Below are 22,367 nucleotides of genomic sequence, written 5' to 3'. Positions count from 1 at the left end.
AGCTTTTTTTGCATTGCATGCCGCTGTTATCCTGGAGTTTATGTGTTATTTTGCACAGGGATCTGTACATGTGTTTCTAAACAATTTTGCTGCTTGAACATTAACTGCATTAAGCTTCACCCTGGTCTTTGCTAAAGTTATAATATTGTTCTCAGTCAGAAGTGTCAAGATTCCTGCGGCATTTGAACAGCAGATGAGAAAAATCAATAAATATTGTTTATTGACTTTAAACTTGTATTTTAAAAGCCTGTAGATCACGGATGTCCAAACTTTGGCCTGTAAACCATTTGTTACCTGCAAGCCATGATAGCCCAGCCTGTGAAGCTCATTTGTGCTTATGTTTTGTACTCTTAGTTTATTCTGTTTGAATTTAGTTGATCTGTAAGTTTATAAAGGGATATTATTGATTGCTATTGTCCCATTGGGGCGTAAAACCTCAATTCGGACACAAAGGCTGGGATTTTATACAGGTGACAGGGGTCTCGATGTCCGTAAATCCAGAAAAAGTGACGCCAATATCCCCATGTTGCTTCTTCTCCAGCAGGCCCGCCAAATCTAGTGCCAGTCACTTAAGTGGACAGCGGCGGGCCTTCACAGGATCAAGGACCCTGTCACCCGAAATTCCACCCTTGGAGAGCTGCCAGCTAAGCAGAGGCTGGCAGCTCTTCATCTGAGCAGCGTCACCGCAGAGGTGGTGGCTGTTGCCGGAGGAGCAGCTACTGAAAGCTGAAAAGTGTCGCTGCACCCAGGGTTCAGGTAGGTCAGGGCGGGAGGGTTCTTGCAGAGGGGTGGCGGGGCGGGTGGGGGGGGGGGGAGGGTGTGGGGGCATGGCTCTCAGCAGGCCCCTTCCCCGTTCCTGATACCGAGTCCCTTGTTGAGGCACTAAGTGCTTTTTAACAAGGGACCGCCCCCACTCCCGGAGCCGGGAAGCAGCCCGCACGATTTCTCGTGCTATGCTTCCCATGCAGCGACAGGGTCACTCGTTGCACAGCTAATTGCAGCCCCAGTGGGATGAGGCCCTTAACTGGGGTTAAACGCCCAGTTAGCCTCAATTGGTGGCAGAGTGGGAAGGCCGTTCAAAGGCCACTATCCCACCTGATTTTATGCTCTCCCCACCTCCAGACCCGCTGCTGGGGAGAACATAAGATTCCTCCCTAAGCTGTGTTGGCATCTCTGGCTTAAAATCAATACAAATTAATCCATGTAGGCCCAAAGAGAAAAAAGCTTAGGCACTCCTGATGTAGATAATAAGAAAGGAAGACAGAAAGACAAAAAGTACTACAGTTTTGAGGTCCTTGGAAAGTATGTTAGAGTAGCTTATAGAGAATTAAAATAGTTCCTACAAATTGGACAAGTATTGTACAGCATGCCAAAATCTATTTGAAACAGAAATAGCAAAAAAATAATGGCACAGTGCTTTAATATTCTTAAAAACATTGCATCTCCCTCTCCTCACACATATCGAGAATTGTTTTTAATTCTAAGTTTTGCTTGTTTTTAATTTCACTGTGTCCTTGCTCAGTCTTGTTTCCCAGGACTTTTGGCTGCTTGTTGCTTTAAGCGGAACAATGGGAAGCTGAAGCCGAGTCCCAAACATATCCCTGCATCCATGCTTATAATGTAATGATGGTAGATTTGATTGGAAAATTGCAGGGTTCAAACCATGATTGGGAACATCACTGTCAAAATTTTAGTGTGCTGCTAACAATTTAGCTGAGGAATTTGCTTTGGTGGTCTCCCCCAAGCTGCATCCCTGGCCAAACACCATTAATCAGAAAGAATGGCAGCTCCATAGCACTTTATCGCATCTCTCAGAAACATGTCTTCATAGCTTATTTTATTATATTATGGTGATGGAACTTTAAATTCATTGCATGAAATGCAGCAAGTGTTATGTAGGCAATACAGGTTGCTCACAAACAATGTAATAATGGTGACCACAGTTGGGATGCCTGCCCAGTAGAATGCAATTGAAGTTCCTTCATTCTTCCTCGATCAAAATTTTGGAATTCCCTACTTAACAGCATCGTGGAAGCTTCACTAAATGGACTACAGTGGTACAAGAAGACTCACCACCACCTTCTCAAAAGAAACTAGGGCTGGAATTTTACGTGAGGCGGGAAGCCCCGCCCACTGGCCCAATATCCGGGGGTGAGCCCACCTCCACCGGGCCTGGGGAGCCGTGCCGGGATTATACACTCCCCAGACCCTTAATTGGACTTCGGCGGGACTTCCACCTCCTTGAGGCAGGAAGTCCCGCCTCCAAGAGCTGCTGGCCAATCAGCGGGCTGGCAGCTCTTAGTACCAGCAGTGCCACTGGGAGCAGTGCACGGACTGCATCCAGCCAACGGCAGGATCGTGGACATCGGCCCTGGAACAAAGATAAGATTTGGAGTTTCACCGGGTACAATCGGCCAGCCCCAATGAGGCAAGGTGGGTCCCAAGGGGTGGACTTAATTTCAGTGCGACCAGTTGGGGCTTCAGGGTGGTCTTTCCATGGGGTGCAGGGTGCCCGATCAGGAGGGCCCCCTTCCCAGCCGGCAAGGATGCTGCCAGGTGTGAGGCCTAAGGCTTAAGTTGCAGTTAATTGGTGACTTAAGGGCCTTGAGTGACCTGGGACAGGCAGCTTGTTTCCCGTCGCCCCCTCGCCAGTAAAATTGCAGCAGGGTGGGAAGGCTTGGGAATGGCCCCTCCTGCCTCCCACTCAATTTTACGCACCACCTCCCCCACCCCCACCACCGGACTGCTCCTGTGTGGGTTGGGGGGGGGGCGGGGAGTCATGTAAAAGTATGGCCTAGGGATTGGCAATAAATCTTAGCCTTTCCAATGATGCCCACATCCCAGGTGTAAATTGTTTTTTAAATGCACTAGCTTCTATGTGGACACAACATGATTCCATAGAGAGAAATTAGATGAATAATGAGTTTATCATTTTTGGTGGAGACGGTTGAATGTTTCCAAACAGTTTTTATCCCATAGAACCACTGGAACAGGCAGAACATGGCCTCACTGTCTCATCTGAAGGAGGGTGCCTCTGACACTTGGGCACTTCCCTCAGCGCTCTATTAGAATGTCGGTCCAGAGTATAGGCTGAGGTGAGAATGTAGCCATCTGAGACAGGTTGACACAGAACATCCATTCAGTCAAGAGGAATTGTCGAGCTGTAAATGGCCACAAATTGCTCCTATAGGAGCAAGGAGTAAGCTTACCTTGTACTTTTCTTCAGCCAGTTAGGGTCTCAGAGGGATGGACTCTTGGATCGACTAGTGCATTGTGTCTATAATATAATATAGGACGGTACAGTGGTGCAGTGGTTAGCACTGCAGCCTCACAGCTCCAGGGACCCGGGTTCTGCCTGTGCAGAGTTTGCAAGTTCTCCCTGTGACCGCGTGGGTTTTCGCCGGGTGCTCCGGTTTCCTCCCACAGCCAAAAACTTGCGGGTTGATAGGTAAGTTGGCCATTGTAAATTGCCCCTAGTGTAGGTCGGTGGTAGGGATATGGGATTACTGCAGGGTTAGTATAAATGGGTGGTTGTTGGTCAGCACAGACTCAGTGGGCCGAAGGGCCTGTTTCAGTGCTGTATCTCTAAATAAATAAATACAATGCACGCACCCTGGTCATTTAAATGGCTGCATATCTGCAATTCCGGATAGGATCTGCATCCTCAGCTGTCGGCTGATGAAGGTTCCACCATGGCACACCTGTGCTGATGGAAGTCTCCATGAATTTCAGAGCATAAGTTTTTAAAACATTTTTGTCCATGAACTATGTCTTGGGACATAAGCTAATTTCTGTGTAATTTGCAGGGTAAGCTGCATTCATTCTATAAATTAATATAGAACAGAGAATATGTCTTGAACAGAGATTGATGTTTGACCTTACAACTCTCACACTTTTCAGGATGCTCAACCTAGGAAAATCTCATGACCAAGACCACTGATTAGCGGCTTTCACAGAAAGGTAGATGGAATTGTGGAATACAATACCCAAAATATCTGCAAAATCCTGGAAGATTTCATCATCCTGTGTAATAAAAATACAGTTTGAATTATTTAGTCATCTAATTACTTGCCTAATTATAAATGGATGGAATTGTAAAATGCAATCCTTCAAATCCCAAGTAATAAATATGGAATTCAGTCATCATACAACGCAGGCCTTCATTATGATTCTTTAGTAACCTTCTGACCTTATCTACAGTTAGTCCAAAATAAGTATTTATATAATTAGAATTAATAAAGCAGATTATTATTATAATCCAATTTTTAAAGTGAGCTAATGCTTAGGCAATTTGTATAATTGTGATTTTTCCTAACCTTTAATGTGGAAAAAAGTCCGAAATGGGGCTAACACAGCAGCTCTGAAAATTATCTGTGTCAAGACAGTCCAAGAGTTAATTTTTTTTTTGTCCATTCTTCACTATAACCTGGTACCAAAATATGTAGGTATAAGGCTTAAGGAATATTGAACCACAGTAAATACTACATTGGAACCATTAGGATACAGTCTTAGTGCAACAGAAACATTTTAATGGGTAGATCTTTATGGAGAATAATTGTTCTTGTTAACAATTCTCAATACAGACTCTGGTGTCTCCCTTTTTCCTAGTCTTCCTTTCCTAGAATAACGGGCATCACTTGGCACTGCTTCCTTAGAACTGGCTTGGAAATCTGCCTTCCCTTACTAATCGCAAATTTCTGAAGGCTGTGTCTTTCCTGAAATGTAAAAATTTGATAGCTTGTGCATTTGCCTGGCTCAGGGCATAAAGAATTACAAGAAAGGGACTGAATAATTGAACTTGGACACATTTTCTGCTTACAATACGAAACGAAACCTTTGCATGGCAAGAACCTCACCAGCTATACAAACACTCAGGGATTAGGCAACTGGATCTCTAAAGGATGATATACTTGATCACACCCAGAATACTGAAAGATTAAAGGATTATGGGATAGTGTGGAAGGAAAGAAAATATTAATAGAAACACAGGAAAAGATGGTCATTCTTCCCACACTGCAGAGCAGAGGAGATGCAATAGAAACAAAGAAAATAATTTTCTTTACATGACTCTGGAAAGTTCAGATTATTTAAAACTGCCATTTGAAATAATAATTTATTTTAACAAGTAAGAGCAATAGCTTCTTTTTCATTGCAGCTAAGAGGCAGTACAATAAAGAACAGAGTGTAATGTACTATTATACCTCAGTATAGGTCCTTGATGGGATAGGGATAGGGATAAACACTGAAAGAACTACTCACCGCTAGCAAAGGAATCTTCCATTGATTTTTTTTTTTAAAAACAAAAAACAAAGTAAACTTTCAAAAATTATTGGTATAAGTTCTTGAATAACATTTCAGCAAGGAACTGAACTCCACTGTTTTTATGGACTGAATTTTCCCAGCCCTTTGGCAGTATGGCAGGTGAAGGCATCTGGAGGGGAGCCTGCCGTCTTCCCGCCAACTTGGCATAATGCCTCAGTGGTGCGGCTGCTTGAGCCACTTACGGGCCTACTTAAGGGGCTCTTCCTGGCCCCATGAACCTTTTTCTGCATCAGGAGAGCCTGCCACTGTGGCTGGAGACCAAGAGTAAACCGGCCTCCCAGTGGTATCCAGGGGGGCCCTCCTTGATGGAGGCTCCATAGCCCACAAAGGGTGGCAATGGCCGGCCCCATGCCCAGGCCGCCGCTGCCAGAACAACCCCACTCCCCCACCACCCTCCCCAAATTAGCGGGGCCTGCCTGCCAGACCTCGCTTTCCCCAAAGAAACTCATCTGTCTCTGAGAGCACTGTTTCCTTTGTGATGCAAGCTCAGCTCAGGCCACTGCTAGCTCTGATTGGGCCGGCAGCTCTGGAGGGGCATCTGCCATCCTCAATTGGATGGCCCCAGCGGCGGCCTGTTAATTGGCCACCACTGGCAAAATGTCGCCCTAAGGTCCTGCTGCCTGCCGGATTGGGGCTGGCTCCTGCTTATGGCCCCAACGGCAGGACTTGACCCCCGCCAAGAAAATTGAGCCCTATATGTTTAAACAGCATTTGAAGTGTTTTGCTTTTATTTCAGCAACTCTAAACAACCACCAACCTATACATTGGCCTTCTGTGTTGTAGAAACAGTCATTCCTGAGTGCAGTGAACAAAATGGCTGCTCTAGAAATTGAGTTCGTTGGATCATCACGTTTTTGTGAAAAAATTTCTGTGTCCTGGTTTAAATGGAAAGTCAACTGAGCAGCATAACTGAGGCCAAGACAACTGGAAAAAAGGCACCTGATTTCTATTAAATATACTATCTCAGTGGGTATAACATTGATTTCTCATTGTGCTTTATACTGCTATTGGCATTATAGAATCAATTGGCATCTGATTGGTAAAGCTTCTGATCGTTCCCCTTGTGAATTGTCCTATCATCTTCAACAACTCTAACCGTAGATATCTACCTATAGCACAAAGATCTCAGAAACTGGCCAGCAGGAAGGTTTAACAGTACAACAGGTCAATAATCAGGGCACAATTGGTGGGACAGCCAGTGCTGACAACAGGAAAAGCTAAACACAGGCCCACTTAGTCTGACGCTGTGGGTTTATAAATCAGCAGGAACACCTGCCTTTTTAGCAACTTGGAATCAAATAATATACTATAGTGAATTGATTGACCAGGAGGGACTAGTTCCCGGCAAAGACCCTGACAGCTCCCACTGAGAATGTCATTCTAGGAATGCATTTTCAATTCAAACTTGTACCATGACCATTGTATTCTGATATTACAATGTCTGACTATGCAGATTCTATTCCTGAACAGAGGGCTTACTGGCTGCCTGATAATGAGCTCTTGTAGACATGGAATCTGCCCATTCAGACACCAAGATCACGAAAGACCCAATCCAAATAGATAAATGATGCATATGTGAATTTCAATCTATTGAATCATTTGAATTCAATGCCAGTGGACTCGATTCCTGGCCCAGGTATTTAAATAAAAATGCTGATCCAAAGGTAATCAACTCTATTTAATCATATTTTAAATTACACTGAATATTGACAATCCATTGCCTAGTTTCCATCCAAAGCAGTCGAGCTTTTTAAAAATATAATCATTCTTTAATCTCCTAAGGGCAGACTCAAAGGCAAAACTTCATCACATATTATACATCTTTCATCAATTGCCTTCTTTGGTAATGATACCTCCATTATCCCAGCAGCTCAGGAACAATCATGTTCTACACAGAATTTATGGGCAAATTCACTAATGGCACCCGCCCAGCCGGGAGCTGTGAATTGTGTCATGTATTTTAAATTGTGAAATCAATTCAATCTTTGTGAGTTAAAACAGAACAGTGTTGTAAACCCATCAATGACAGGAACTCCCTTTAAGCACAATTTCTGCCAGCAGTACAGGGATCACAGAATTTACCTTGTAATCTTCATGTTTATCCTTCATAATTCTCCATTCCATTCTTCACCAGATATTTATTCAGCTTTCATTTTGTAAGCGTTAACATTTTTACAGCAGAGACTTTGGGATTTTCCCTGCAGGCTTCTGAGCGCCAAAGTCAGGCTGAAATGTGGGTCAGAAGTCCACACTGGGCTGCATTTAGTTCTCCCCCAGGCATCGGGTTCCAAGGCAGGGTGGGGGGGTGCAGCGTGGTGGTGGGGAGGCACCTGAAGATGCCTCTGGGAGAGGGCCACCATGCACCCCGACATTAGGAGGGCCCAGCCCGATATTACCAGCAGCGGCAAGGCCTTGTGGCATTCCCCCGCATCCCCCCCTCCCACCCCAGCTGCATGGTGACGGGACCGCCATTTAAATATTTAAATAAATGAAAATGAATGAATTCATGATACTTACATTGCTGCCCGTGTTCCCCCTCCAATCTTTGCCCGATGGCAGGCACTCCCGTGCCTTCGGATCCCCGTACGGGGAAACGAGGCGCCATGCTGGTGGGGGGGTGGGGGGGGGGGGGGGGAAGGAGGTAAGTTGGTCAGTTTCACAGTGCGGGGGTGGGGGGGGGGTGTGTGGGTAGCAGGGTCAAATTAACGTCATGTGTGTACAAGATGGTGGGATAGGTTGGAGTTGAAAGTTTGTGCAGTTTTGTGGGAGGAGGGTCAGATTGTAAAGGTAAGTTTTTTTTTGGGGGGGGGGGGGAAGGGCAAATAATTAATTTAATTGTTATTGGGGGGCTATCTTTAAATATTAAAATCTCCCGGTAGGACTGACAGCTCTTTAAAAATGGCGTTAGTGCTTGCGCACAGGCTGCTGATGTCATTGCCAGGGACAGACAGCCCATCCCCTCCACATGTTCGGGGGGGGGGGGGGGTGCGGCCCGCCACGGCTATTCAAATGACTGAAGATTGCAGCAGCTCCGCGACATGTGGCCCACGCAGGAGGGCCGCCATTTTGTGGGGGAAACAGTCACCCATTTTGATTTTCCCCAGGGTGACCAGAGGGCAAACTTGCTGTCCAATTAAGGATGGTGGGTGGGCTCTCGAAGCTGGAGGACCAATCAGAGGCCATCCATGAGGCTTCAATACAAGGTAGGTAAGTTGGGGGGTGGGGGGGGGCTTGAACATGGAGGCACCCTCTCTCCAGCTTTTTGAATTTAAAATAAAAATGGGTTTTACAGTCAGGCCACCACTGTGGGAGGGGTGGAGTAGAAACCCCACTGCAGGGCGGCCTGAGACTGCTGCAGCACCCAGGCAGGCAGGGAGGGCCTCTAAGTCTGCCTGGAGCATTGGCCCCCCTAGGTCTGCTGCCGGGAGGCCACTTCCAGGCATCTAAAGTGGCCACCACCACCTGCAGGAACCTGGAGGCGGACTGCAAAATCCCAGTTGGCCACCTTTAATTGGCCTAAAGTGGGCCAAATGAGCTATGTTTTCTACCCACTGTATGTGGAAAGGTAGCCCTGCCGACCCCACCCCAATCCCACCTCCACAAGGACAGCCCTGGGGCAGGATGGAGCTGGGGCACCATCCAGACGGCAGGGCTAATTTTAGCTCCCGCCCACCTCTGATCCCAGCCCTGGCGGGAGCTAAAAATCAAGCCCCTTGTCTCATTATTTTCATTTCGATGTATTTGCAAAAAAGTTGTGATCAAATGTGCTGAGGCATAAATATTGCAAATTGTCTTTTTTGTATATTCAATGCACTTATTCTTACAGTTCACAATGCTCAACAAGGTACAGGAATGATCCAATAAACAAACTAGTTTGAGGCTTCTCAGCACTTAATCACATGGTTTGGATTAATAATAAAGCAAGAATTTTCAGCAAAACTTGATTCATAAACTCTGCTGGATGACAGGTCACACTTGGGATGGCTTAATGGATATTTTAGGTCGTCAAACTCTTTTTTGATAACAGCATCTTGAGAAGTTTTACGACAGTGAAGGCACTATATAAACACATGTTGGAAACCCATTGTTCAGCCTCACTAACTCGTTAAGTCTGATTTTTCAATCTGTTATTTTAATTCTTTGAATTAAATGGATTAATGTTTTACTTTTCAGTAATTGAGGTGATTTCACAATTTACAACACACCACACAGCTTATGTAAACACTTAGAATTGCTTTACAAGAATTGATTTATATAAATAACTACTTTGTATTTCATTGTTCTCAGCAAATTCAATTTGCAATTGTACATCCAATGTTGAGGTGTATCTGTACTTGTCTACACATATTTATGTCGTGATATGCCTCAAACTGCATTGCCAGTCTAAATTTATCCATCCGTGCCAGTTTAACTGGGCTGGGCACATGTTCAGGAAGCTGAAAAATGAGCTGATCACTCAACCAATCCATTAAAAAAAAAACTGAAGCATGGCTGGCCCTAAGCTCCGAACTGCAGTGATGAACAATGCTAATAAAATCAAGTTTGAATTCCTGAATGACTCAATTTACAATAGGCTCCTGTAGACCAATAAATCTGGATTACAAGTGCAAAATCCATTCATTGATATTTATCAATTTTCCGACCAAATAGTACAAGAAATCTAAAGAAAAGTGCGCTCCCTGGTTTTAACAACATGGGAGACACATTTGTCAGCGTAAGTTCAAAATAGGATATCCTGCATTGTATTCACACTAGCATTGTAACTACAATTCTACGTCGGAAGCATTTTATGCCCATGGACAACAAGTTTAACAGCTTAAGTATGTCAGAACTTATTAGTACTAGAATTGAATTAATCAGAGTATCTGCCCCGATGCCAGTTTTTTTTCTCTAACCCTTACAGGGTTACAGACAAAAAGTGGGTTGTAGGACTAAGCATCAAAGAGCAACACAGGCATGATGGACCGAATGGTCTCCCTCTGTACTGTAAGTTACTGTGATTCTATGTGGTGTAAGTAAAATATGCATTTGAAAGACACTGTTATCTTTATGATGATACTTCTGCCATTAAAATAACATTAATTATTTCTGAACTCCCAATACCCACCTTGGTTCTGTTGCTGCTTCTGTTGCTGTTGCTGCTGCTGTAGTTTTTGTTGTTGGTCCTGTAGACTTTGACCGTCAACCGAGATTCCACTGTCATTGTGCAGTTTCTCCCCCTCTGGAGACGGTGTCTGGTTTACTGTCCTGTTATTTGCTCCCTGCTTGTTTTGCTTACAGCTGTTCCATCTAAGGAAAAAAAAATTAAGAACTGCAATGAGTTGAGGAAATTCAAATCAAGCTCACTATACAAAGAGAAAGAAAGAGAAACAGACAGGTGACAGAGAGGGAAATACATAGGGAATGGATTCTTCTACGGCAGGAATTCAAATACGGACCAAACTATAAGAAGCTCTGAAACAAAGTGGTTCTGGGGTAAGTGCAACAAAGACAAACCCAACCTTAGATAGGTTTGCATTTGCTGGAGACGCATAGACTTAGAAGGGATCAGAGTTGGGTATTTTAAATACTTAAGGGCGCTAACAGTATGTATGTACTGCTTGAGGAAATGGGTGTGATTAGGATTAGAGAGTGGCCATATAAACTGAGAAAGCAGGAAGTGAGTTTGGATGTTGAGAGCTTTTCCTTTTTCAGAGCATGATTGACCCGTCGAACTAAGTTCTAAATGTGGGAGTGAGAAGCAGGATTCTGAAGCTGGAGTGAGGACTAACTCTTTGCAGTCCTTAAAGAAAGCACTAGATGCTTTTTTAGAAATCAGTACAACATGTTAGCCTGGTCCCATCTTTATCTATCCAGTCATAGCCAAAGAATCACCTGCAATGGCTTCTCTTCCCGCTCCCGCACCGTCACCTCTGATGTCTCCCATGGATCTGTCTTTGACCCCCTCCTATTGCTCATCTATATGCCACCTTTCAGTGACATCATCCAAAAACATAACAACAGGTTCCACATGTATGTTGACAACACCCAGCTCTACCCAATGGTCACCTCTCTCAACCCCACCACTGTCTCGAAATTGATAGACTGCTTATCCAACATCCAATACGAGATAAGCTGGCCTCCCACATTCCACCCTCCATAAACATAAGCTTATGCAAAACTGCTCATGTCCTAACTCACACCAAGTCCCGTGGAATGTGGGAGGCCAGCCAGGAGTGTGGTGAAATAGTCAAGTCTATAGGTTACAAAGGCAGGAATGAGAGTTTCAGCAGCAGATGAGTTAAGGCAGGGGCGCAATTGGGCGATGTTCCAGAGGTGGAAATAGGCAGTTATAGTGATAGTGTGGATATGTAGTCAGAATCTCATCCGGGGTCAAATATGACACCAAGGTTACAAACTGCATGATTCAGACTCAGACAGTTGCCAGGGAGAGGGATGGAGTTAGTGACTAGGGAATGGAGTTTGTGGTGGAGATCGAAAATAATGGGTTTGGTCTTCCCAATATTTAGCTGGAGGAAATTTCTGCTTATCCCATATGGATGTTGGATAAGCAGTCTGTCAATTTAGAGAGAGTGGTGGGGTTGAGAGAGGTGGCCATTGGGTAGAGCTGGGTGTTGTCAACGTACATGTGGAACCTGTTGTTGTGTTTTTGGATGATGTCGCTGAAGGGTAGCATGTAGATGAGCAATAGGTGGGACCCCTGTGCTCATTGACTTACATTGGTTCCCAGTTAAGCAATGCCTCAATTTTAGAATTCTCATCCTTGTTTTCAAATCCATCCATGACCTACTCTCCTTGACTCTAACCTCCTCCAGCCGCACAACCTTCCAAGATATCTGCACTCCACCAATTCTGATCTCCTGTGCATCCCCGGTTTTAATAGACCCACCATTGGTGGCCATGCCTTCAGTTGCTGAGGCCCTAGGCTCTGGAATTCTCTCCTTAAGCATCTCCATCTCCTTACCTATGTTTTCTTCTTTGCAACGTTCTTTAAAACCTATCACTTTGACCAAACTTTTGGTCATATGCCCTAATATTTCCTTATGTGGGTTGGTGTCAAATTTTCTTTCATAATGCTCCTGTGAAGCACCTTGGGACATCCTGCAACGTTAAAGGTACAAATGCAAGTTGTTGTTGTTATTCTAAGAACTAATGAGTTTGGCCTCTCCTGGGGAGCCAGAGAGGAAATTGTGCCTGAAAATTCTGGAATTGGTGAAGAGGGTAGGTACATGGGGGTGAGTCCAGCAAAACTCAAGGCAAACATCCCTCTAACATAACAAATACATGCACAAGGTAATCAAGGTGGGATGGCCAAAATAGAGCGATGACCACGGAAAAGGCAATGGGAGGAGGATAGGACAAAAGCTGCAAAAAAATAAAGCCTCATATTACCACCAAGAGGAAAAAATACAAATGAAGAGGGAAGAAAATAAAGACTACTTAACTGAAAGTAAAGAAAATGAATAAATAATGTGACTCTTTTAATGCTACTCCATAATTAAAACAACATTATACAGGCTGCACTTTCGAACATAAGGTATTAGATCACACTGTACTACATATCCCAGTCTTGCCACACACTCCCCATTCTTCACAAATTAATGACTTCATATTATGTCACTTGTCAATCATATCCATGTGATGAAAAATGGAATCATTCAGGAAACACCAACCGTTTGAAAGCCACATAAGCCACGAGTCCCACTACAACAGCAGCCAGGATAGAACAGTAAACAGGAATGATGTTGTCAGTATTGCCCTGCCCAATAAACTGTGGAGAGCTTGGAACAGCTGTGGTGGTCATAATATCTGCTGTTGTAACTGCTTTTGCAGGCATTTCTGTGTGAACCCAAGTGAATCTTGGGTTAACAGCTGTTGAAGAAAGAAAAAAAAATGAGATCCCTTTACTTTCTGTGGTAACATAAAATGTTTATCTCACAATAATTTGTTTTATAATTCCCATATAGATGGAGTACCATAAATACAACACTTTATAACTGACAAACTAAAACTCTGCGAATCGTAGGCTCATGATCCTACATACCCTCAGGTTCAGTGTCACTGTCATCTGCAATATATTACAGCCAACTTCATTCAGAATTCATACCATTCGAATTCCTTAAGTAAATTGGTGATAAACTTAGGATTCCATAACTAAATTGAAGAAATTAGGAATTCCTTTTAACCTTTTATTGCTACAAGATTGTGAAAAAGGATGACTTCATAATAAAAAGCATAAAAAGTGATCAGACATAAAACAATGGCTGGCAGAAAAAGTCAGTTGAATCTCACAATGCTAATCACATTAAACTGCTTGAGCTTTAGTGGTTTTCAATGTTAGTGCATTATGACAAGATGTTCTATCATCTGTGATGAGTAGCCAGCTTTCAGAATGCAATATAAAGAAACAGTGAGCCCCATGTTTACAAACATTACAACTTTAACTGGTTACAATTTCAGTATGGAATGCATTCAGATTAAGAACGACCATTAGAAGAGGAAATTGTGACGGAAACACAAAAGCTAAGGAATTCGAAAAATAAACTAATATGGAAATAGACAAAATTTAAAGCTGAATGTTTATTCTGTGCACTTCTAAATTTATCAATTAAAACAGAGTTGAAGATGACCTGACAGATCCTCCATTCTGTGTCAATCATGGCTCAGTTGGTAGCACTTCATCTCTGAGTCAGAAAATTGTGGGTTCAAGTCTCACTCAAGAGATTTGAAGCACAAAAATCGAGGGTGACACTCCAGTGCATTACAGAGGGAGTGCTGCATTGCCGGAAGTACTGTCTTTTGGATGAGACATTAAACCAAGGACCTGTCGGCCCTCTCAGGTGGATATAATTACCCCATGGCATTATTTCTAAGAAGAGTAGGTGAGTTACCCCCAGTGTCCAATATATATCCCTCAATCAACATCACAAAAACAAATTACCTGGTCATTATCATATTGCCGATTCAAGACATTGTTGAATGCAAATTGGATGCTGTGCTTCCTGCATTACAACAGTGACTAAACTTCAAAAGTACCTCATTGACTGTAAAGTGCTTTGGAATGTCCTGAGGTCATAAAAGGCACTATATGGCCTGGGTTTTACTGGCGCGGGGAGGGGGCAGAATGGCTGCCCCCGATGACGTAGAGGGCGCGGCTGCTCCATCTCCAGCAATGGCGTCTGGCACCACTGCGCAGACACTGAAGCCATTTTTAAAGGGCTTCAAGCCCTTCGAAGATATTTGAATTTTTAAAGGCATTTGACATTGTCTTTAAAATATTAAATAAAAGCTGGAGGCCTTCCCTCCCACCCCCACCCCACCTGCCAATGTTTGTCTTTGGGCCTATCGAACTGAAATAAACTTAATTCCCAACCTGAATGTCGCCCAAACTGTTTACCTTTACCTTTGACCTTCAACCCCTTCCCACTACCCCCTCAGCCAATACAAAGTGTTTTTCCCACTCCCCCTCACCCCACCTCCTGCCCTGATAACGTCACTCCTCCCACCTCCCCACTTGTGTCACGCCTCGGAACCCCGAACAGAGTTCCGAAGGCCTGAGCTCCAGCTGGTGGCCGGAATATTGGAGTGGGACAGCCACCGGGACAAGATAAGTTAATTTGCATGCTTTTAAACTTAATTTTAACATTAAAATGAAGGCTCCGCTGCTGAGTGGCGGGGGGGGGGTCCGCACTGAGGCCTTGCCATCGCCAGTAAAATGCGGCAGGGCCTTCTCGACATCAGGGTGGGCCTCTCCCAGAAGAATTTTCCGGGCCCCCCTGCCACAACCCCCGACCTTGGAGCGTGAGTAAAATTCAGCCCTATAAATGCAAGTCTTTTTTTAATTGCACTGCAAACATGGATGGTATTGGCCATGTACACTGCTACTGAGAACAGATTAAAATGATATGACTTCTGTTCACTAAAAGTGTGACTGGTGTGAGATAGTGGCAGTTTAATCTTTGGAACATGACAAAAGGCTAAGACGGGTAAGGTTGTGTCAGTGCAACAGTATAATTCTATGCTCTAGAATTAAGTGCCATTTACACAATATCATTCAAGGTGTGTGTCTATTGACAAAAGGGTGTTCATTACTGTTTTGGCGAAGATCGGAGAGCAGAAGAGCCGGGCATCAATTTACATTCCACGCAAAAGGTATGTGATTACAACATGACTAATATCATTGCGGTAGTTTGTTGATAAATCCCACTGAGAACCTGTGGCAATAACCTTTCAACAGTAATGCCACAGAAATGATAAAATCTTTAATTTGTTTCATGGTAAGGGTGGATCTCTTTCACAATCATTGATACAACTGGAGATAACACACACGTGACTTAATGGCTTCTGTACTAATCACAGAATCACAAATCCAACACAGCAATGCCCTCCATTCCATTCCCTGCCCTTCTCCCCATCAATTGCAGTACTCGCTGTAAAAAAATATCATATTGCACCATTCCTGAGAGAGTAGCCATCAACAATCAAAAGTCTGCTCTCTTAAGGACGGTATAGTCTTTACAGAAAACTGTTTGTTAGCTGATGATCATTTATCATTCACCTTTGGGACTTGGTTTTGACCCAGCTCAAGACTGTTGCTCATTGTCTGCAGCTTATAAGAGTCCTGTGTGAAGTGAGCTGGACCTGTCTCAGTCTAGGGGATACAAGCCCACAACACATAACGCATACTAATTTAGCAACCTCACTCTGAAAGGCTACAGAATGCAGCTGTGGGAAATGGGTGGATAAAAATTCTGGTGCATTTGGATTGCTCTTCTGAGATTGAGGCTGAGGCACACTGTTGTGTCAAAGTGGAGGAAGTTTTACTCTGCCTCTAACCATGCTACACCTGACCTGGAAGTGCTTGATGCTGACCACTGGTTGCTTGAAACGAAAGCATTCCATCTCCCAACAGAGCACAGAACTCACTATTTTTTTTTTAAGATCAATTAAGTGAAAGGCACTTATTGAAAGTGATCATGAGAAATGTTACTGTAACCAAGAGAAGGATAAGCTTCAGCGGATTGAAAGGTCATTTCTCGTCTGTTACTTTTTTTCTTTTGTTCACATCTAGGTGATTGGCCTAATATAAAGCAGCCTTGTTTACTGATGTTGTGATTGTGCTTAGTTCTGTTGTTTGAGAAAACCTTCAAAAGCCACTGTAAAGTATTTCTTGCCAGTACTCAATATTGATTTACAACTTGTTAGTACCATACTTCATCTAGCCATATAGTAAGACAGACCATCTGGCCCCAGTTGAAAAAGTACCCTGTAAATCGCTATGAACACATTCCTTGTTACAATTAATCGTTCTGTGAGAACTAGTTTTACAGGTCATCTATAGAATTCACTAAAATGATCTGGAATATTAAGGAACTTTTTATCTTTTTTTCAGGATAAAATTATCCTTCGAGCATGGTATGAGTTAGATTAAGAATTGGACTTAATTTAAAAAAGGCCTTTTTAAATCAGCCATGGAAGGTGACAGCAGCTAATGGTTCAAAGACTGAATAGATGACCAATACTTTTGCAGTCAACGCAGCAAAGTTTTATCAGGTGTCACGATCCTGTTTTTTTTTCTCCTCAGGAAATATTGCTGTGTGCCTTTAATGCTGTAAAAGATCAGTACCTCTTTAAGGCAGCAAGTTCCAGAGACTTTAAGCCAAAGTGTATTCTGGTTGCCAGGCAATAACCATACAGAGAGGGAGAACAGGACTTCAATGTATCCATTTTGACTTTGAAACTGGATATCAGTGACACATAGTTGTCAGACATATCCAGCACATGAAGGAAATAGAAGAGCTGTCTCTAAGTCAATTTAAACCCAGGGTAGTTTCTCTTCCAAACTTCTAAAAAGCTTTGAGCCAAATTAATTCCTTACAAAAATAACAAATTATTGATCTACTGTGTTCATCTCTGGAAAAAAGAGTTTATACTACAACTGCCGGACTGAACTGAACTCCCATCTCTGGAAGGACCCTTTTCTCATTGGACCTTGGAAGACTGAAAGTGAACTTTCACTGTTTTGTATCAGAAGACCATTCATCAGAAGCGTAATCTGCAAGGACTTTATTATTTTTTCTATTTTGTTCGGGCAGCTGTGTTGGTAAATTTTGGGGCTTGGTGCTCTGAAGGACCAGCAGCCTCAGACATTGCAGTGATCCAAATTGTTTAAAATGCAAAGTGGCTGCCATGCACTTTAAGCTGCTGCAGGAATACCAGATTCCTTCCCTCCAACCCTCAAGAGGCAAGTTTTCAGTTTAGGGCACAAATAGCACTAGGATGTCGTAATCAATATTTAAATGAAGCTCACTGAAGAAAATAGATTCGGGTCACAATAAAGTCAGAACTGCTGTAAGCTCACCATGGAAGAAAACCTAGCCCCACACAAGTGTTCGATCACAATAAAATTAAGTACTACATATTTATGTTTTTGACACATTGTGTTCCATCAGTGCAAGAGAAATCAGCTAAAGAACATTTTCTATTCTTGGTTAGCGGTGTCTGTTTTAACCCCTCCACCCCCTCACCATGATCAAGTAACTGAGACCCAGACACAGATCAAGGTTCTGTCTGCACTACTCCAACAATGGGAGATTTCCGCTGTGTGCAACTAAGCATATTCTTTATGATTGGGTTTGCTATTTTGTTGCACAAAGCTGAGAGGAAATCTCTCCCTCCCTACCCCACCCCCAGCGTACCTTAAAGTAAATCTCAGCAGAGAACCTCCAATGCTTTCATTTCCCAGAGAGATGATGGTGTGTATCAACTCTGTTAACACGAGCTCAGCTTTAAAACCAGATGTTTCTGTCTCCTGAAAATGTTCATTGTTTTAATGAAAAGGCCTTGCAATCGCAAGCATTTGAAACCTGCAGAAAAATATTGTGGCCTATATATACAGACTGAGACTTGAGCCATAAATTGCTGGTATTTTTAGAAACAAACATTTGAAGAATTTAATCCATCATGAAATCTTTATGTTGCCAAATTTTTTTTAAGTTTTACAGCCATATAGGGAAAAGATTTTCTAAGGCTGAATTGACCAAAAACATCACTTGGTTGTATAATTAGTTTTTTTTATTAACCTGCAAATGATGTTTGAAGGGGTCTCTGCCATTTGTGGGAAGAAGTACTTACTTTCAGTTGTATTTTTGACATAAAACAGGTTTGGCAATAAAACTAATGCAGCTATGGGGAATGCTCGTTCAATTTCCAAGGCTCACCACAGGTTTGTGTTTTCTTCAAAGCCTAAACCATAATTGTTCCCAAATTTTCTTCGAGATGGATATCCTTTCATCATATTAAAAAAAAACTTATCTCTATCCTGCTGTAAACCTAAAATGGTCACAACATAACCATTCAACTTCCGACTCTTTACGCAGGAGACGTTGTTTTGCAGGTTTCAAATGCTCATGACTGCTGGATCATTCAAGGAAATAGCAGATATTTTTAGTAGACATCTGGTCTGAAAGCCAAAATTGTTGTAACAAAATCACTGTGTGCCTTAATCATTAGAAGATAAAACACGGTCCTGTGCACCTTAAAACAGCAAGACACCATTGACAATGCATCTCAAACGCAGCGGTGTTCCATGTTTAGATTGTAAAATCAAAAGGAATTCTTAATCTAGGGGAAAAAGTCACTTAAATGTGTAGTTCCTACCCAATTAAAGGTGTTTAAACCCTACCACTAACGTAAGGAATTTATTGTAAACTCGTCTGTGGGTGTCACAAAGCTATGGATGTTGTAAATTACATTTGAAGCTTAATCTTTGTCTTTTACTTTATTGAATTCTTCACAAAGTCATATTGAATTTCTTGAGTTTATGAGCCCTTCATTCTTTGGTTTCGAAGGTGGTTGAACAGTAGAAGAAGCAGGAAGGAAGGTAGCTGCAGAAAATTAAATAGAATTTAATCCTCCATGCTATTCCCATAGCTCTGGGAAGGTGGGATTGATGGATCCGATTCCTATACGCTCTGCTATAGGACTGGCCTGATACATTCAAACCATCCCAATTCACTTCACCGATATTATGGGATTTCCTTCACAGATTCTAGCACTAACCCTGCCAAGTCTCATCATGCATACATCAGTTTCAATATAAGGGAGTTTTTGCCAACTTATATAAAAATCACGTTCTCCTGGAAGTATCTTGTTTAAACCTTTGCTATACAGATAAATGTAGGTATAAGGGCTTCACTGATCTAGTAAGATATAACAAGCCTTGACTACATCGGAATGGGTGTGACATCAAAGGCCATTTTAGAACATTCACAAGTTAACACTCATATTATGACTCCTTACCTTCCTTAGTCTTCACTTCCTCTTACAATCTCCAGGCTTTTAGACATCAAGCTTGTCATCACCTAGTTACTACCTCCTAAATTATCCACTCTTCCTTATTCTCACCCTGGTGTTGTCCTGCAATCTGGTGTTTAGATTTCACTTAGGCTTCTAAAAATCATACTAGTTATCCAGGCATTACAAAAATACCCAGAAAGACTGAAATGTAACATTACTTTCAGTGTGAAGGATTATTACCAGTTGGAAATCATTGGGACAAGGCATGTTGTAAGCTTTGATCTCACAACTCACTTTACAGTTTATTGCTCTGTCCTAACAAAGCTAGGTTCAAACATTTTAAAGCATTTATTGCAGCTCATTATTCTTGAATGTCATTTCATAACCTTTGCCTCTCATTTCTCTTCACTCCAAATGTCCTCTTGCAAACTGGGCCAAATCTGGTTAGAATGCTGTTAATATCAACAGGAGGGACGCCTTGGAGCAAAACGCTCTCCTGTGGTTTACTCAACAATCAAGGGAGTATCACTGAATTCAGATCTCCATTTATGTAAGAATTTTAACTCCACCACATGAGTGGGATTCGGCAATCTCAAATTCTATATGTCACATCTGTAGCTGATTTTAATTCAATGTATAAGTGTTACCTATTCTTTATAGGGGCTTCCTTTAAGCCAGAAGCAACATCTACGGTGTTATACCAGTATCATTGTGCTGCTCGCATTCATTTGGTGGAAAATTCTAAAATAAATAGATGCATAAACAATTGTGCCACATGGAAAAAATTTCCAAATTTACACCCGTACACAGTGTTCATGGAGTTATTCAGTGCTCATATCTGACATTTTTATAGTTGTCAAAGCATTGCCCTGTACTAGCAGCTGAGCATTAGTCAGGGTCCGTGTGTTCATTTAGAAATTTGCATATTAAAGATGAACTGTGCTGTTGAAAAGGTGTTTGGCAAGAATGTTTACTTTTTTTTTACAATTTATCACTGTCCCATGGAAAAATACCTCTTATTCCTGAATAAATCCTTAGGGATTTCTCAAGGTGAGGCATGTCTGTGCTGGGGAATGGAACACTTCTATTTTAAACACCCTAAAGTCAGCATTGGCCCCTTGCAGGCTGGATATAGCAGCTCGATGTAGAGCAATTCTCCCTCATGCAGACTGCTGATGTTAAATGTTCAAAGGCATAACAACAACTTCATTTTTACAGCAGCTTTAACCTCGAAAAATTTCCCCAAACACTTAGCAGAGCTGTAACCAAACAAAACAGCATTGAGCCAAAGAAGGAGATGTTAGGAGGGGTGAACAAAACCTTTGTCAAAGAGCTAGGCTTTAAAAAGGGTCTTAAAGGAGAAGGTGGTGACAAGATGAAGGGGTTTAGAAAGGGGGATTCAGATCGGGGAGCTTAGGCAGCTGAAGGCATGGTTGCCACTAGTGGAGCAAAGGGAAAGGGTGACACAACAGGAAAAGTAAGAGGAACAAAGAGTTCTTTGAGAGGGGTTGTGAAGTTGCAAGAGGTTACGGAAATGGAAGGAGTGTGGGCATGAGAGGATGTTGTCATCAGGATGAGAAAATTAAATTGGAAGTGGTAGGGGACCAGAAGCCAATGTAGGTTAGGAAGGACAGGGGCAAGAAGTGAATGGGACTTGATGATACGGGCAGCAAAGTTTTGGATGAGCTGTTGTTTAGAGCATGGAGGATGGAGAGCTGGCTATTGGACAGTAACAGTTATTTACAGGTTACTTTGTTTTAACTTGCCCTTTACAGCAGGTCCTACTGCATCAATTTTTTTTTTCCCATACCAACCTTCCTATGGCTTTTGAGTGAGACTGCTAGCTTATATTGGAGTCTTCAGTTGAGACAAAAGAGAAAACTTACAGCCCAACAATCTGGGCATGATAAGTCAAAGAGGGGAAAGGACACTGCCAACTCACTGCACCATCCATTCCCAACAATGCTGCTATATTAAAGGTCATTATCTTTGAAAACTTTCCAGAACAGCCTGTAAACGCCATATTACCCAGCATGAGCTGCAGTTTTCAATAACAACTCGAAAATTGTAAGATTTATATTATAAAGTCCTTTCAGGACGTAAACCAACCAATAAACCACTGAAGTTCGGAAAATTTTCTCTTACGCCTTATCCTATAAACATGTTATCTCTTTTTTTTAAACTCAACAGGTATTCGCCACAAGATTGTATATGAATGAATACATTATCAGTGAGTTGGCAGAGACAGACTCATCTGTATGTTTCTATTATAACAATAGTATCCTTCCCTCTTTAATCCTTTGCAAATAAAGAGGTACTCTATAATTACACCACCATGTCATTATGTTTAGCTTGTTTGTATGCTTCTCCTTCCCTAAATTAATTGTACAGGTGATCATTTGTTGCCATTTGCAAGTGCATGGGAGACATTACAACTCCCAATGTTTACTGATCCCAGTGTCTCTTACACATTTCAATGCATAGAATCCCTATAGCTCCCAGCATATCAGTTTCCCAAGATCTCTAACACCTCACAGTTTATGGATATTCTAGTGTCTCTTACACTATTCCAGTTAAGTGATTGCAGTATTCCTTGTATCTCCGACTGCGTAACTATTGCAGGCTCGAGGGGCTGAATGGCCTACTCCTCCTATTTCCTATTCCCAATGCCTCCAATACTTCCCAGTGTGCCAACAGCACAGTGAATATTACACAATACAGTATATAATAATCACAATATCCCCTAT

At 42.5% G+C, this 22,367-nt stretch overlaps 1 protein-coding gene across 1 annotated transcript in view; it reads right to left on the bottom strand.

Moving 5' to 3' along the window:
* Positions 1–22,367, bottom strand: part of LOC137348085 (tumor necrosis factor receptor superfamily member 16-like) — a 158,455-nt gene that overhangs the window by 19,007 nt on the left and 117,081 nt on the right. The window contains exons 4-5 of the mRNA XM_068013265.1: positions 12,996–13,194; positions 10,430–10,611 (exon numbers count right to left, since the gene is read on the bottom strand). Of these exons, the coding sequence (XP_067869366.1) occupies positions 10,430–10,611; positions 12,996–13,194 (381 nt within the window). The remainder of the gene's footprint in view (positions 1–10,429; positions 10,612–12,995; positions 13,195–22,367) is intronic.

Source organism: Heterodontus francisci, chromosome 33 (genome assembly GCF_036365525.1).
Source record: "Heterodontus francisci isolate sHetFra1 chromosome 33, sHetFra1.hap1, whole genome shotgun sequence".
Lineage (NCBI taxonomy): Eukaryota > Metazoa > Chordata > Chondrichthyes > Heterodontiformes > Heterodontidae > Heterodontus > Heterodontus francisci.
The sequence above is the reverse complement of the archived record's forward strand: the minus strand, read 5'-3'. Positions and strand labels throughout refer to the sequence as shown.